At 34.4% G+C, this 19,083-nt stretch overlaps 1 protein-coding gene across 1 annotated transcript in view; it reads left to right on the top strand.

The window, feature by feature from the left end:
- Window positions 1-8,714, top strand: part of LOC120766554 (vesicular acetylcholine transporter) — a 38,012-nt gene extending 29,298 nt beyond the window's left edge. The window contains exon 2 of the mRNA XM_040092138.1: window positions 4,745-8,714. Coding sequence (XP_039948072.1) covers window positions 5,359-7,164 — 1,806 coding nt within the window. The 5' untranslated portion in view covers window positions 4,745-5,358 and the 3' untranslated portion in view covers window positions 7,165-8,714. The remainder of the gene's footprint in view (window positions 1-4,744) is intronic.
- The last annotated feature ends 10,369 nt before the right edge of the window (window positions 8,715-19,083 follow it).

The following is a 19,083-nucleotide window of genomic DNA, read 5'->3' as shown; positions in this document are numbered from 1 at the left end:
CGTTTATATTGTTATTAACCCTTTGGATATGGTCTTAAAACATCAACATTCTGAATCTTTCGATTTTAATATAAATGAATAATATCACCAATGTTATGTATTTTAAAAAATTTTAGTCCGCCATGTCGCCGGAAAAGTATAATAAATACATTGCCACTCTGTATCTTAAGCATAATCGCCATTTGGATCAGCATTTTATAAACTTCAGATTAATTTATAATAAAAGTCGGTGTTAACTTTGTACTGCAAATTATTTTTATTTAATAATTTTATACAAACATATATAAACATAATTATATCAATATTAGTTCTCGCAAAATTCGTTAGAGATGCCTCTGGAAGTTTGTTGAATTTTCTAGTTAGAGAGCTCTAACAAAAAGCCTTGCCACCAATCATGGAGATATTATTCATGCTACTGAAAACTTATTGCCGATTGATTTCTTTTCCAAAACACTTGTCTACTTTCTATAAGTAAATTTGTATCGATTTTTTTCGGCGCTCAACTGTGAAACACTGGGCTTGCACAAATACATAACCGAAAAGTGAATTCGTATACAACTAACAAAGTGAATAAAACAGCGGAAGCATGAAATTTACTTTCTCGACACACCTGCCAAGTTTCTCAACCAACTTACCGAATAGTGAGTACAAACTCACCCCATTCTGCTGGCTGTGGCCCCCACAAGCAATTCAACATCAAAGATCTGTGTTCGTGAAATGTAATCCTCACACAAGCGTTGAAATTAAGGCTGAAAACAACAGCACGCACATACAGCCGGAGCGTATTTATTTATTTATTTTTTCTCATTGAGTGCATTTGTGCGTTTCCACCTTTCTAACCACCTCTTCGCTCCACCGCACTCTTCACATTCACTTTAAAGCCCAAGGGCTTTTAGCTGGCTGCTATGTATGCTAGAACTTCTACGAAGCTTTTTCGAGTCCTTGCTCCATCCATAGCTACACACATACAACTAAATTTATGTATAATTATTTACTCAAACGCTTTTCTTTCAGCGGCGTGTTAGCGTATTCAAGTGCATTTGGCCCGGCTCGGCCTTTTACCTACTATCTTTTTCATGCTTTTGTTTGTGTATTCATTTTATTGTTAGCATATCCGGCTATATCCCACTCTTACGCCATTCATTATCCTGAGGCATTTTCGCATTTTCCGCATTTTCTTTTTACAAATTGTTTCAGTGGGTTGTTGTTATTATTACCAACATTTCCATGTTCTCATGTTCTGAAAACGTTAGTGCCGGGCTTAGATAAATTGCTCCACAAGGATTCACGGTTGGCTAGGCACTTGTTTGCCACAGTTTGCAGCAGCACTAGTTTATTTAGTGCACAACCGGTGACTATAATGCGGCGCAATTAAAACGAAAATTAAGCCCCATTATAGTAGAAGTTCTATGTTGTCGAATGATGGAGTACAAAATTGCTACGCGCTGCGTTTTAAGGGCATCATGGAAATAGGCAAGGTAGTAAAGTCTTCAAACTTATGTAGCAACTGTGAGTAAAGCCTTCTCTTTCTTTCGCTCATGACGTCACGAACTAATATCAAACGCACCACTAAATTATGTGTTAACTGTTGAAATTGTCGTAATCACTATTTCGATCAACCTTGAGATCATGTAAGGCATCGAGTGCCTTTGTGTCCGTATACTCTTGTGTTCTAATACTAGATAGCTGAGCTTCGCGGAGCTGGGCCAACGCTGGGCCACCATTGGTATATGCGCTGTCGCAAAAGCCTTTTAGCCCAAGAGCAAGAGATATAGTGATCTCTTTGTTCTCAGTAAGGCTAGCTTCTCCATAGCTTTGGAGCTTTTAACAGCCTAATGCCTTATTGGCGTCGACGCAGTAAGGCTGGAAATTCTACCAGACGCCATCTGCAGAAACTGTATGGAGAACATCAGGTGGAAACAACTCAACACTTCCTTCTTGACTGTCCCACGTTTGGTAGGCTTATACACTTGGGAATGCAAGCCGTCAGACATCAGACATATACAAATTTGTATTGGCTACGAAGCGTTTTGCTAGTTTATAATTTCTATGACCTCGTGCGATATCGGTTCCGCCATTTAACCTAACATTACCAGCAAGATTGCAAGATCGATGTTGGCAGTTGAGGTCTTTCGTTCGTAACAGTTATTATTTCGATGCTTATCGGGTAAGTAAAGTGCCTTACTTGTTTTTCCTTACCAACTAAACGATTCTTCTTATTCTGATTAATTAAATAATTCTGTGATATGGGATAATGTTGCCCTAAGTGAGATCTTACAACCTCCATCTAGCTAATAGAATCTAGCTACAAACCTGGCATTCTATACTGGGTGTATGTATACCATGATAGAGATCTTGGGTGTCTAAGTTCTACTAACAACTATTGAGCTGACAAATAATTGTGTATGTATATAATAATGGTGTCATGTGCACGTCCCCAACCGCTGCAGTAAAAGTGATTCTGGATCTCACTCTGCTCCATATCGTTGTGGAAATGGGGTTTATCTTGGCTTTGATGTTACCAGGACTTGAGAAAAAACAGGGTAATAATCGTTCAAAAGCAGAGTGTCGTTGGTGAGAATGTACTGATGGCAGTCTTTCCTAAAGGCGACATCACCCAGATGATATATTTCGAAGAAAGGTTCAAAATTTTACTTGACGAAAAAAGCATGAGAGGATTCTTACACCATTGGCAGATATGCAGAGATTATTCTGGAGAATAAATATCACCTGAAATACATACATAAATTCTCATTCGCGATGATAGTCAAGCGGCACTTCAAACAATCTTCTCTCTACAACTCAAATCAACAATGTTACTGGAGTTTATTTCGAATTGATCGCCGAACATAAAGGTATCAATGGTACTGAGCTTGCCGATCTGCTGGTGAAGCAAGCTGTTCCAACCAAGCCAATAGGACCTCCACACTTAACAAGAGGAGCTACAGTAAGCACAAAGCGGTTTTAGAAATCACCACTGGCAACAAATGGCCAGGCGTTGCCAGACGAAGGTGTTTCTTGGAGAGTTCGTTGCAAAATTGTTCTCCCCACGTACAAACTACGACAGTTTGTGGTATTTTACTCTGCTAACGGCAACTGTTCTTAATTACTATGCCAAATATGAGCGCCATCTGTCAAGCAGTTCGTTTACAGCAGCTTTTTTAGTTGGTACACCAAATTTGGTATGCGGAATTGTTGCGAATGTTGGAAAAGGTTTATGGTGATTCAGTTTTATCAACCACACAAGTCTACGAGTGGTAAGCCTTCAAAGACGGTCGAAAGATCGATGAAAACATACCTCTTTCTGGACGATCTTCGATCTCTTCAACTCATGAAAATATGAATAAAAGTGAAGGATACGGTGCTGAACAATCGTCAAACAAGTGTTAGAGAGACGGTAAGTAGTCCAGTCATTATAGTAAGTTCACCTCGGAATTCGATATACCCATTTATGTGTCTGTAAATACTTGCATATTGACACCCTAAAGTTGTCTCAAAACCTACATATGGTAGGGTGTCAATATACAAGTATTTACAGACACATAAATGGGTAATCGAATTCCGAGATTCTTACCTAATTTAAGCTTAAATGACTGGACTAAAGAGAGCTCGACATTTCTCGCGAGTTTGTTACTATAATTTTGGTGGATATTTTGGGTATGAAACGCGTTCTGGCTCGACTCGTCCTAATAAAGCTGATTTTTTTCAAAAAGAATACCTTAAGCATGCTTAATCGTACGAGTTTCGATCCCACATTCATGTAGAGCATTATAACTGCCGATGAGACATGGGTTTCATAAGGCCATACCAAAAAGTTCTTATGAAAAGTGTTTCGAGGACTGGCTAATTAAATATTGTTAAATAATCAGATATTTTGCGTTTTATTAACAATTTCTGGGTACTTTGATAGATGTCACAATGTATGATAGAAAAAGATTATTTCAAAGCATTTTCTTAAAAAATGTATATTTGCTTATATAATCAACCGAAATATTATCTTTGAACTTTTACATTGAAATAACAACAAACATAAGAAACCCTATGTTTTCCGCCTTATTTATACAATACTTTATGAATTCACACCTATTTCGCCAGTCATTATATAATTACTTAAATATTAAGCCAATTTCATCAGTGTCGGAAATCCAAGCGTAGCGAGTAGTTTGTATAACTTTTATGATTGAAATGTGTGTCACTAGTGGAATGAAGAATATACCCATTTAAGAATATAACAAACAATTTTCAATAAACTTTGTAACAATGTTGTTGTACCACATATGGACTACGCAACATTTCAACGCATTTCAGCACCATTTACGTGTAATTAAATTTAGCAATTTGTAGAACGCCAATTCAATTAACTAATTTGTCGTTTTGTTTGCAAAATTTTTAATCAAAAACATTGAAAGCCAATTAAATTAATTCCAATACAAACGGATAACGAAACGCATGAAAATGGACGTCCTTTCACTTCACAGAAACAACATTTCAATCATAAAATTCTAAGCTAGTCGTTGTTTTGGAACCCAGACATTTTGAATGTAACGAAAACTTTTCAGAAAGCTAAGCACTTTGAAAGGAATTTCCACTAAGAAAGCCAAAATAAATATACAAATAAATTGAAAAAAGAAATTGGAAAAGCAAATCCAAATAAAACTCTTGAGTTTAAGGCAATAAAGCAAAAGCAAATGAAAAGTACTTGACATTGAAATCTAATGGAAATCTTGTTTCTGTGTCGTTAAAGGTTGTCCAGACGGTTGCCAACGATCCTACTAAAATGCAAAATTATGCCATACAACAGAGTGCAGAGTGAAGAGGGAAAAGCTAATGTACGACAAGCCACAAGCAGCGGCCACAAAACCGAAGTTTAACGAAAGCCACGCTAAGTCAACACACACATATACTCACACACAACACTAAGGAAACGAACACAATGTGCCTGTTAGTAACAACAACAACAAGAACAAGTAAAACAACAAAATTTAGTAAAATCACAAGCAGCGGAGCAAACCGACTAATGTAAAAGTTTTTACATTCCAAACGAACTCGAGCTGAGCAGTAAACCCACAAAAGTTGCGAAGCTTACAAAAACGGTGAAATGCAACAAAAATGAGATTAAAAGTTCCAAAACTAACTGAAAACGTTTGGACTAATTATAAGACAACAACAAAGTACAGCATAGCGTTTAAAAAAGGATAGTAAGAGCGAAAAGGAGTCAAGCCAGAGCTAACGACACAAACAACACAGCAATTAAAGTGCGAACCCAAGAGCTACGCCATATTTAGTACAAAACTTCAGCAATTCAGCAATAAAGAGCGTATTTAAACATTTCAAAACATTTAACTTAAGTCTACTAACATGGCTGGTTCATTTCAAATACCGTTGCTCAATCTCGAGCTGCGCGAGGTCAAAGAAATCGTTTGGGAGAAAATTCAAGAGCCCGTCAACCAACGTCGTCTCATCTTAGTAATAGTCTCGATAGCGCTGCTTTTGGACAACATGTTGTACATGGTAATCGTACCCATCATACCGGATTATTTGCGTGAGATCGGTAGCTTCGATGATGACACACCAACGCCGCCGCCATTGCGTGATAATCGCACCGGTCTCATTATACCAGTGCACCACGACCATCATGGCCAGGACTCTGCCACCGGCATACTATTCGCATCGAAAGCCATTGTACAATTGATGGTGAACCCCTTCTCGGGTGGTCTTATCGATCGCATTGGCTACGACTTACCCATGATGATCGGTTTGACCATTATGTTCTTCTCAACTGCGATGTTCGCTTGCGGTCGCAGTTACAGTTTACTCTTCTTCGCGCGTTCGCTACAAGGTGCGGGCTCGGCTTTTGCCGACACATCAGGTTTAGCCATGATAGCGGATCGCTTTACCGAGGAGAATGAACGTTCGCAAGCATTGGGTATTGCTTTGGCATTCATCAGTTTCGGTTGTTTGGTAGCGCCACCGTTCGGTGGTGCACTCTATCAGTTCGCCGGCAAGGAAGTGCCCTTTCTCATTTTGGCGTTAGTGTGTCTCTTGGATGGCCTTATGCTATTGCTGGTAATGAAACCAGTTAAAGATCAAATAAGACAAAGCAAGGAGGTGCAACAACAAACGATTCCTATATGGCGCTTGCTAATGGATCCATACATTGCGGTCTGTGCCGGTGCGTTGACCATGTCGAATGTGGCGTTGGCTTTCCTAGAACCCACCATATCGCTGTGGATGGAAGATAATCTAACTACAGAGAATTGGAAAATTGGTATGGTGTGGTTGCCCGCCTTCTTTCCGCACGTGCTGGGTGTGGTCATCACTGTGAAAATGGCGAAAAAGTATCCACATCATCAATGGCTGATGGCTGCCGTCGGTTTAGCGCTCGAGGGTTTCTCCTGCTTCATAATACCGTTCTCCAGCTCCTACCAAATGCTGATGTTACCCATTTGTATTATTTGCTTTGGCATCGCGCTCATCGACACCGCGCTGCTACCAACGCTGGGCTACCTGGTGGACGTGCGCTATGTATCCGTGTACGGCAGCATTTATGCCATTGCCGATATTTCATATTCGATCGCATACGCAGTCGGTCCCATCATTGCGGGCGGCGTAGTAGAGGCGATCGGTTTTACAGCGCTGAACTTCATCATTGCCTTCTCCAATCTGCTGTATGTGCCCGTGCTACGCAAGTTACGCAATATCTACGATTTCAAACCGTTCGAAAATGAAGCCAACATACTTATGCAAGATCCACCGAACAAAGAATATCAAACCTATGTAATGCATGATCAGAAACCGATTGATGGTGATTTCAAAAATCATCTTGAGTACGGTCAGCAATATCAACAGGAGCAGGAATCCAATGTGGACGATACAAACTATGAGTACCAACAGCAAGATGGCGGCTACCAGCAAACTGGCGGAGGTGGCGGTGGCGGTTATCAGCAAAATCAGGGTTATCAACAGCAATATCAGCCTGGCTATCAGGAGCAGGGTGGTAATTATCAGCAGCAAGAAACGCGACATCTTCCACAACAACGCGTCGCAAACCCGTTCCAGCATCAGCAGCAGCAGCAGCAGCAACAACAACAGCAAATGAACGATGGCGGCGGCGGGAGTAGAGGCCCTGCTGGTCCAGCGAATCCATTTAGACAAGGATTTTAAAATGTTGTCTTACACAAAGTTAGCGGTAATCTATGTTTGTTTTTATATCTTTGATCGCATAGTTTACGTGTTTCGTTGATTTTACAATAACATAATATGTACTTTGTTGTTGTGGCTAATAATAATACTAATACTTACATATATACATACATATATCTATACACATAGGTGAAAAAAGTTAAACGAAAAAGAAAAAAACAAACAAAAATAAAAACGAGCATATATTTAGTAGAGCAAGTGGAGTGTACACTATAACCGCATGACTAGGCATACCATAGATAACTACTCGTACATAATGTTGCACCTGAAATATCGCAACATACATACATATACAAATATACGCCAGTATGTAGTTACATAAGCAGTTAGATAACAGAATCTCAAAAGTAGCTAAGAAATTGAAAGCAAACAGCACAACTTTTGTATTATACACCGGAAATAGTTAAACATATATATTATATTATCATATAGGTATAACTCTAATTGGGTTAGAGGTCAAATATAGCAATAACAATGTACGCATCAATATGTATAGTCTATGTCGTGTGCTGTATGGAGTAAAGGAGGAGCGCTTCTGAACGGTTATTGTGTGCAAGACATCGCTGCTTAGTAAATATTCTCAAGCACAAATTATTAGTTTAGAGTTAAAAAATTTATAGTTTTTTTTTAATACTTATTGAAAATTTAGATATTTTACGCAAAGGCATCGGCTAGTTGGTTATGGAACTAGCCTAGAATCACTCATGACTAAAATGTGGCATACCTATGTATGACTGTTGTCAAAAATACATGGCAAGATACCGTTAATAATTCTCGATAGGCGATGACTGAAGTTTAGACAAAGGATGGATTTACTCGTTATGAAATAGAATATAGAACACGGATTGGATTTAACGCAGCAAATGTTGTATAAAGCACAGTGTGAAAATCTGATTTAATTTGCTACTTAAAGAAATGAAAATATATTTTCGTCCTTCAAAGGATGAAAAAACTAATTAAATATAAGTAGTTTAAAAAAAAAAAACAAAAAACACTGCTAAAAATTGTGTCACACAAGTGTCTATTTTCAGATATTCTTCAAGCGACAGTTAGCTTAGTTTAGATAGCGATCCCTCAAAGTGACTTCTGGTTCACACTTTGGACTGCTTGATACAAACCTTTACGAAAATCGCCAAATTTTTCATGCGTTACACTGGTATAGCCCATTAACGCCAACTAGCACATATTTCCCTTGGACATCGCCGGAAGTGTATGGCTGCAAAAGTTGCCTCAGAGAGCCTGGGTTCTTAAAATAACGAGGGACTTAACACTCAGAAATCCTCACTCACTTTGACTTCATACCGGTTCCCTTCGGCTTGGAAACCGAAGTCTGGCGGCTCCTTCTCTACCCACATACCGGCAAGGAAGTTGAGGGTGGGATGAAGCCGTTTGAGGAGAGGGGCAGTGAGCGTCTTCACGGATGGGTAAAGGCTTGGGGCTAAGGTTGGTGGAGGGGTCTACTAACGGGAGCTATCTATCAACTCCAGTTTCAGACTTCCTGACTATTGCAGTGTCTTCCAGGCCGAGGCTGTAGCTATTAAGGTAGCAGTAGATTTACTGCTCCGAACTGCAGCCTCCTTCAGAGAAGTGACCATCTACACAGATAGCAAAGCGGCGATACTAGCCTTGAACTCATTATTAGTGGGTTCAGGGCTGGTCAAAGACTGCCAAACCCCGCCTTAGAACCACTATCGGTAGAATGGGAGAGGTTCGGTGCTCCCGTATCCCGTGTGCGCTGTCACAAAAGCCTTTTGGCCCAAGATCGATTTCAAGAGATCTAGTGATTCTGCCAAGCGTAATCTGCAGAAGCTTAATGGAAGAAGATGAGACGAAAACAATTCAATACTTCCTTCTTGACTGTCCCGCGTTTGGGTAGTCAAGACTTAAACACTTCGATGCATAACCGTTGGACCTACCAGCGAACATTCAATCTTATCGCATGAATTCCGATCGAGCTGTGTCCAGTCACTGAACTTCCTACATTTTCACTTGAGCCAGAAAAACTTTGCGATTGCACAATTGCTAGTATGTGGCCAACACAGAGCTTTGAGTTCCAACTACTCAGTAGTTCCCATTCTGCAGCTGATGAGGTACTCACCTAACCTTGTAATTTCATCAGCCTTGCAGTTTGCTACAATTCCGCTATGGCCCAGCACAAATCAGTCTAATCATGAAGTTAATCGATACCAGAGTTCTGGAGTCGATTCACTTATATAAAGTTTTGAATATATTTCTAGTTCAGTTTTAAAAATACTAATCGTGAAGCGTTCTGCGCATGATTTTTGAAAATATGATATACTATATTATATAGATATGTACATAGCATATCAAGTTCTGCTGAGCGTTGACTTACATAGATATTGACTTAGTTATGGAAATTTATAAAATTATCCATTTATTTACTTAATTAAAGCATTTTTAATGATTCCTCTGTGAAAACTTCAGTCATTTTAGCCGCAATACCAATATCAGGTATATTAGCTAAAATTCTCAAAAGAAAAAAACCACTTTTGTTTGTAAATTATATGGATTATATGGAAAAGTATATAAACAATGAAGCTAGCAAAACCAAAGATTACCAGTTAGACATACTAGTATAATGACAAAGCGTAGAACGAAAATGAAATCGGAAGTTACGAGTAACAAAAATTAGCATGTATTTATGTATGTAAGTACGACGAACTGGCGATTCGGTGCTGCACTACCAGCACTATCCCCACATGGCATCAATATCGCTTACATATCAAAAGTTGCACAAAAATCTTTCGGGTGTCATTGTGAAGTGCTGCTGGCGCACCGAAGCGCACGTTCGTCTTTCTAAGTTTAATAAAACAAACACAAAAACAAAAAGATCCTCAGTTCAATTATGTGTTTAGTTTAAGTTTGACGCCACAAGCCGACATTGCACCTGGGACGATACGACGCACACGTCTACATATCAATTAAAAAAGTTGACGTGCTGCCGATTGAGTTCACAAAAGTCACTGTGGCGGATAACGATTCTTAAACATAAGACACAACCAAGGTAACGATACATATCAGAGTCGCATGGCTCGCCTGTTAAAATTACCACAGTGATATTAATTATTGCTATTTAGCCTGTAATATACATACATACATTTATAAAAAACATACTATATATACTTACATATATTATATATATACCTATACATAACTATACATACATATATAAATATAAATATAATTATATAACTTTACTCGTGTGTAGTTTATATAACTCTTTGAAATTAAGCGATTATGCGACTATAGCATAATCAATGCATATCTACACTGGCATAAATATTTTTATTGCAATTATGCGCTAAACACTGTAGTTAATATTTATATGTATGCATATGCTAGACTTATGTAAGTGCGAATTATCATATACGTATGTATGTTATATATGCAAATATATAACGACTTACACCGTTATAAACACATGATTAATGTTAACTTTTCGTTAGTGTTTATAATTAGAAACAAAAAATAACTGTAAAAGTTCTGCAATTTTTATATTTAAACTGTATGAGTAAATATTAGTTACTGATATGTACTCATTAGTATGTAATTATATGTATGTATGTAATATGTATATATAGATGTGCACGTGATGTGAGTATCGAGATATATACCTATAGTATATTTTGTGAGAACAGCATAAAAATATTTTCATTTATTTTTAAACAAAATATTACAGTATTTATTTGTAATCTAAGCACCTTAGACCGGGTTTACACACGAAGACTTTTCTTGCTCATCAACGGGAGATTCACTTTTAGTGTTGTCCAGTGCTTTTATGCGAGCGACACGAGCCTGGCAACTCAAATTGGACATTTTTCTGCATTCTCTAAGCTTTATTTTGAATTTAAATTTTTTAATTAAATTAAATTGAATTAAATTTTTTTAAATTAAATTAAATTTTTAAATTAAATTTAAAAAATTTAAATATAAATTTAAAAAATTAAATTAAATTTAAAAATTAAATTAAATTTAAAAAAATAAAATTAAATTTAAAAATTTAAATTTAAATTTAAAAAATTAAATTAAATTTACTTTATATTCACTTCACAAGTTCTTTCGAGATTTAATTATTAATGAAAATAAAGTACGATTACATTTTAAAGTTCTTTAATAATCAGTGATTCACCTTGAACATTTTCGGATAACCTCGATCATGTAATCAATTTCTAGTAGGACTTCCAAAAAAAGATATCCAGCCGTGAAGAATGTTTGTGCTTAATATCATCTCAAATACGAAAATCAGATAAAATATTATTATTATGAATGTAAGTAATGTTCGAAGGACAAGTCAAAATTTTTTATTTTGACAAAATGGGGCTTTAAAAGAGTCGTTTTTTAATCTTATTCCGTCGATCACTATCTGATAAATACTTGTATATCAAAAAAGGTCGTTTGAAGTTTTCCTGCCTGTCACTCCAACTGTTTTGGATACATTTTCCTCATTATCTACAGCGTTTTTAAAAATAAAATGCATAAGGAGCCGATTACGATAACTTAAAAATAATTATGGTGAATTCGGTCATATCTCCGGAATAATTGGACGGATGAACTGCAAGTTTTCGAAGAATATCCTTCGATACTATTTTTGAAAATATTGCATCAAATTAAATACTCAATTGTTTAAATTCTTAAGCGGTTATTCGTCATTTAGTATTTCTATTATGTTATGCAAATTTATTATGAGCAAAAAATGATAAGATGAAACTCATTTTTTTTCAAATTTATTATTCGCAATGGCAACCATAAAAAGAAGTTCAAAAAGAAAAGTAATGCCGATTAGTACAACGAACTTTTTCGAACAAGAACTCGGAGCGTATTAGCCATACAGCCGTACACGAGCGACTCGGTGCTTTTGCCTTTCCTCGTGCTTCACCCACAAACTACTAGTTTGAACAACAAAAGTCTTCGTGTGTGAACGCAGTCTTAGCAAAAAGTTTGAAATAATCCTTTTGTTCGGTTATATAGCATATAACGGATTAGACAGTCCAAACAAGTGACTTTGATTTGATCAAAGACAGAATTATTGCATACAAATTGTAATTTTAAATTCCGTTGTCTTCTTCAGGATTTTGTCTCAAAAGCATTTTTCAACCGATGTTTGTTGTCAGTTTCAGTGTTATTGTATTTGTAGTTAGAAATTGTTGCTTTCATTGAAAAGTTATATTTCCACATCGCTAGTTCTAAAATTTTAATAATTTATATAAAAATATAATATAAAATTTCCAACATGTTTTCGAAAAAAATTAAAAAACAAACTGTTCTTCGACGTTTCGATCAATTTCATGCACAACAAAAACTGTAAAATTAGTTAAAAGCGAAGTACATAAGAAATATAGCAGAAAATTTAAAAATAATACTAATAAAATCTATATGTACATAAACAAAAAATATGAAAGCAGCATACGATTTCATATTTACATACCTACCAATCAATTATTATTTGCTTGACTTTATGTACTGCACAGAAAACGCTCTGAATATTCGAGAGCAGCAGGCATAAATGTCGATGAAATTAGCAGGTGTACCTTAAATGTGAATTAATTAATATTAAATAGCTACATGTACTATGTACACACACACATACACACATGTGTCACCGAAATACATGTAAGAACAGTTATACAGTTATTAATAATATATTTGTACGCCTAAATAAGAAAGGAGTTTCTGCAGTTAAAAACCGTTTAAAGCAAAAACGTTCCATTCGTTTCGTCTGCACTTTGCCAGAACAACACAGATATTCCCCGTTCCCGTTCTATATACAAGACAAACACAACCTATATATAACCCAAGCGAGTGTGTACACACGCAAAATGCTTTACAAATAGTTATACAAACAAATATATACATATCTATAACGTTTATTGAAAAAATTTTGTATTACACAAATATATATTATGACGTCTAGTTGTCAATTTGAGGTAATTCGTCAATATTTTACAAACTCTACCTATTCAATTGTATCATATCTAAACTTTACCCCTGCCCGTATATTTCCGAAAAAAGCACTATATACTATACACAAATATAAATATATACATATGTATATACCTATATTCTCATATACTCATGATTGGATGAATTTGGAATTACAAAATGCTAAAACATTTACAAAGCGATTATATAATATACATACATACCTACATATGTATGTTTGTATGATTATGTATTGCGTCGAGGTAAAATGTTAAAACCGTAAACATATCAGATAATACGGCCATTTAAACAATGTTAGCGCTATATACAACACGTACATATGTAAAATCCATGTATTACAAGCAATAAGCTAAGTAAATACATAGAAATTTAGGTATTCAGTGACGCATGTAACTACATTGACACACATATACACGAAAAATTGCTAGAAATACATACATATGTACATCATAGTTATAATAATGTATATTAAATACATTACATAACCTCAATTATTATGCAGTTATGTTGCTAAATACATATGTTTTGTTTTCTTTTCGAAAATTGTTTTCCAAAGCGGAAATTGCCTTAAAGTAAATATTATTGTATTTATAAAATATTTTAAATTATTTAATTTTAATTAGTTAATTAATTTTTTTTTTCATAAACTAATAATATTTAATAAAATTAATTGTACCTAAGCATACATCACCACAATCAAGCAGTTATAGCAACACCATCAAGCCAAAACTGCAAAGTAAGAGCAAGAGCAAGAAACCATCTTCGGCTCGCTTTCTTTGCCGAACTAGCCGATATTGCACAGAAAGTCGAAAAAATATATGAACATATATACCTACGTATATGCTATACAGCACTGAGTAGACATCCTTTAGGATATCTGCGCTTGACGCGAATTTCAATAGACTTTGCGACCTCACTATCGATACCCCCTCCAGTATATCACACCGTGGGGACCCCAAATGCTTGCGGCGTAGTCTTGCCAATGCGGGGCAAGTGCACAAGAGATACTCCATTGTTTCCCTAGTGTCCTGCTCTAGACATTTCCTGCAATCTTCTCGATCTGTCAGCCTCATTCTGCGGGCGTATGTCGCTACCAGATGGTGACCAGTTTCTTCTTTCGAGTGCTAATAGGAATTTTGTGTACTTCCGCTCTACCGTTTTGCACATGATTTTTGCAGTTTTGCATCCAAAATAGACAATGCACGGGTTTCAAAATGCTCCGTTTCGGATGTTAGCCGTACTCCTTTCTTGGCAATCTTGTCCACCATTTTATTGCCCTCGATGCCTATTTGACCAGGTAGCCATTAGAAGTGAAGTCTGGCAACACTTTCTACTGCTGCCCTGCTTCTCAAGACGGGCCGATATGCGATACGAGGTTACTGTCTTGATTTCTGCTTAGGTGTTAGTTTAGGAATGGCCTGCAGGTGAATTAGAGGGCAGCTCCGCGGATTTCACAATAGCAAAGACCTCAGCTTTAAATATACTGCAGTTGTCCGGCATCTTAAAATATTGCCTTATGCCTAACTCTGGATAGTATATTTCCGTGCCAACTTCATCGTTCATTTTCGAGCCATACGTATAAATATCTAGAGTGTTGCGCGTAGCTAACATACGTCTACGCCAGCCAATCCCAGTTGAAAAGTGGGATTATGTAGTCGGTGTTTGTCCAACCGCCATTACCCCTAAAAAGTGGATCATAAAACCCTTACAGATCGACAAAGCGCTTTGAACCTGTTTAAAATTTATTGAGACTGTTAATATTAGTGTAATGTTAGTCGGTCAATAAATTCTAATTCATTGTGATATTTTTCCTGACGAGTTCGTAGTTTCGCTGGAGATAACTTATACACTTCTACTAGTGGGGAATTTTTGGGAAAGCTGCCGGACTAAACAATAGATTTTCGAAACTTTCAAGTGCAGATTCATTGGAAATATTTGAGTTTGAAATAATAACTAACTGTTAGAATGACTTCGGATTAAGTGAGTGGCATTAAGGCCGATGTGGTCTCTTTGTTTTGATAGTCACTGTTTCTGCAAGCATTATCCGTCGGGGTGTTGAAAGGCTTGTTTTTCAAGATTTAGAGTTTGTATACTCAGTGGGTTAGCAGTGGCAATTAGTTGGTGTGCAACTGGCATGCTGAGTGATGTATGGTATTTATTTTAATTAAATTTTTTGTCATAATTTAATAGATCTACACTCATTGTACAAATTAAGGACACAAACAACCATTATACATATACAAGCATATACATGTGTTACCTACATACATACATATATCATACACATTTAAGTAGAACATATTTACATGCAATTATATGAAAAATGTAAACGATTACAAAAACAAAAAACAAAAACAAATCATGACAAAATCTCCCATCAAAATGTATCAATTAACAAAAGAACAGAACAAAAGTGAACAAACCGTTGAAGTGAATAATGCAAACACATGCAATTATATATATAAATATTTCTGTATATTCCAAGTTTTTACATAATACATATGCAAAAATGTAGACTATGTGAAAATTAATTATAGTAAATTAATTAAAAATAAAAAATAGTGCAAAACTATAACGGTATCTATTATAGTTATACATAAATTATTGTAATATGTTTAATAAAATGGATTTTTAAGTAACTAGAAAAAAATATGAAAACATTAAATTTAAGACGACTTTATGTTGGATGTTCATAGAGTTTATATAAATAAGTGTAAATACGATGTAATGTAAGGAAAATAAGCAAAACTTAGGCACCTTCAACTAAGCGAAATTGAAAGCAACATAAAATGTATTAATGAGACATAAATAATATACTATATAAATACATTTTACACATACTCACACTTGAAAGCAATATTTTGTATGTAAGGTAATGTGTATTACTCCAATTTTTTTTGTAGCAGACTATTATTCAAAAAATTAACCAAAATATTCTGGTAATGCATTCATACCTAGTAGATGCTTTTTTGCTATTTTTTTCAGCAACCCAGTTTTAGCAAAGACTACTTTTAGAACAAATTTTATATTTTTTTAAACGGTTGGATTTTTTAGATAAACCAACTTCCTCTCGCCACTTCTCTGCGAAGCTATATTTTGAACTCTCTTCTGTTGCCAATAGTTTATATTTGAATATATCAACAAAATTGTTTGTGGATTACGTTAGAAGAGCTAATGTCATCACCTAAAATGCAAAGAAAAACGTATCATCAAAATAATCGCAATTGAGTTTTTTCTTGCTTATGGTTCACTACAACCTATAACTTACCTAAAAGCATAAAATTTTTAGATATAACCAATATATAACCAATATATAACCTATTTATAACCAAAAATATAACCATTATATAACCATTTTATAACCGAAACTCAAATTTTGTTTCAAAATAAGTGTTTTCTATTATATCGTTTTTCCTACGCCTATTAACTTATGAAAAGTGAGGTTACGTTTTTTGGCATTTTAGGCTACGATTTGTATTACTATAAATATTTTTTCCAAGCATTTCGTTACTTAACCCACAAGTTTTTTTTTTAATTTTCGAAAAAAAATTGCATGGATTCCATAACCGATACATTACAAATCTCAGAGCTTAAAGTGATATGAAATATCATTTATAAAACAAAAGAGTAAATCACTTATTTACTCGCCCATAACAGTTCCATCTAGACATATGTGGTTTTTATATACGATTTCGCCAAAAAATAACAAAATTTAAAATGAAATAAAATATGCTTCCACAGCGAAAATTAACGACAGTTCTGCAAAGGTATAATGCATATTAATACAACTACAAATATCAGCAGAAAAAATATAAATATTTAGCATATCTACATATGTACATTTATACTACATACTACATACTACATACTAGAAATGTCCTTAACATACCTACGCCCATCACTCTCATATGCATATGTACATCATATTAAAAAAAAATAAGAAAAAAATACAAATTATAGAAAATCATATAAATATTGTAAGTAACCAGTTTTAGCCTAAGTATGTAATGTAAATTAAGGAAATACAGTTTATCTTAGCAAATGTGCCGGCAAAGTGTAATATTGAGTAATAAATGTATTAAAATTATTTTAAATAAAAACGAAAAATAAATTTAATCAAGCAAAAACAGAGATTTACTAGCAAAAACTAATATTTAGTTAGTAGCAAGTACTTAAAATAAAAAAAAAATATTACAAGTAAAAACATAAAACTAAAAATAAAAATATTATAAAAAAATATTCTAATTAAAAAAGAAAAAAACTAGTAAAAACATGTGGTTTTTGAAGAAATTAGAACTGGCAATATTTTTTCTTTTTTCTGATTTTTTCGCCTGCTGAACATGGGTTGGAAGTGTAGGAAGCATTTTTGTTTGTTTTGTTACTCAAACATATGGGTATTCATATCTGTAGCTCAAAATGGTAAAGAAATAGGTAATGATACCAGTTACCATAACGGTTAGTTGTAATGGCTACCGAAATAAGCGCTACTTAGTGTAATATGATTTAGGCAAAGTATTTTTATTTTATCTGGGAAACGATTTTCGATGTTCAGCGTGTTGAATATTATGACTTTTTGTTTTTATTTAGAAAATATTCACCAGACATTAAGCATGTTGTTTATTATATCAAATTTTGCGAAAGATATTATGGGAACCATAACTAAATTTATTTTATAGCAATCGAAACAAATTCAAGAGATCGTCGCTGCGCATTGGATTAATATACCCAGCCACACTATTTTAGAAAGTGTTGTTTTTTTTTCAAAACTCTTCTCCCTTCTTTGTTTATTATTCTGCTTATATTTCTTCTTGCTTTACTAGGACTTGATTTGAGGAAATTCTTTACCATTTTCTGAGTGTTATAAACTGTTAGCTTTTAAAAACCGAACATTCTAATTAATCGTGGTTTAACAAAATAAGTGTGTGTTCTTTTGCTATGTCACTCGGTAAACTGGAGAATTATTAACCTAAATACTGTCGAATGGCATTCATGAACTGAATCCTGCTTTTTTATACACTAAAACAAAGAAATATTTAGTAAATATAATTTTGGAAAAAAAAGAAAAGTACATAGTAAATACAATTTCGAAAAAGAAATAATTACTATTTAAGAAAAAAAAAGTAATTTCAATTTTGAAAAAAAGCTAAAATTGTATTTGCTTACGAGATATCAAAAAAAAGCATTGCGTTATCTTCGCTTTTAATCAACACATTTAGAAAAATATTAAAAATTTAATAGATCATTTACAAAACTATGAAAAACCGTGTATTGCTTATTAATATGCCATAATTAGTTGGAACTATATATTATATATATTTGACATTAAATTTCCAGTTAAAGATTCATAACCTGTGTATATTCTCTACGATTTTATATTTTCAATAAATTACACTAGTTAAATGAAAACAAAACTTTAATCAAGTACACAAAATTAATGAAAAAAAACGAAAAAATAATAAAAATAAATCATAAAAAAATAAACTATAAGTATTTGAACTTAAGTGTTGATGTGTTTGTAATTTATTGCGCAAAAACTATGAAAAACAAATTACATTTACTTAATTTGTTGTAAATTAAAACCCAGATGCATATGTAAGGGAACAGTTGTATTGCAATTTTCGATTAAAACAAATAATACAAAAAATGTTATAAATATACACCTTACCAAAGGCATAAAAATAAATATAATAAAGATAAGGTCGGATTTGCAATAGAAAATATATAAAAAATACACCATTTGAAGTTATGACTAAAATTTAAATCATGACTACATAATTAATTACAATACATACGTGTATGTGTATGTGTGCACATGAACGAATTAACCGTAATTTTATCAAGCTGTAATTAATGTACCATACACTGCAAACAATAAATCATGGCAAGGGTATCAACAACACATAAATATTTGCATACAAA

The sequence above is a fragment of the Bactrocera tryoni genome, chromosome 1 (assembly GCF_016617805.1).
Source record: "Bactrocera tryoni isolate S06 chromosome 1, CSIRO_BtryS06_freeze2, whole genome shotgun sequence".
NCBI lineage: Eukaryota > Metazoa > Arthropoda > Insecta > Diptera > Tephritidae > Bactrocera > Bactrocera tryoni.
This window is presented reverse-complemented; position numbering and strand designations above follow the sequence as displayed.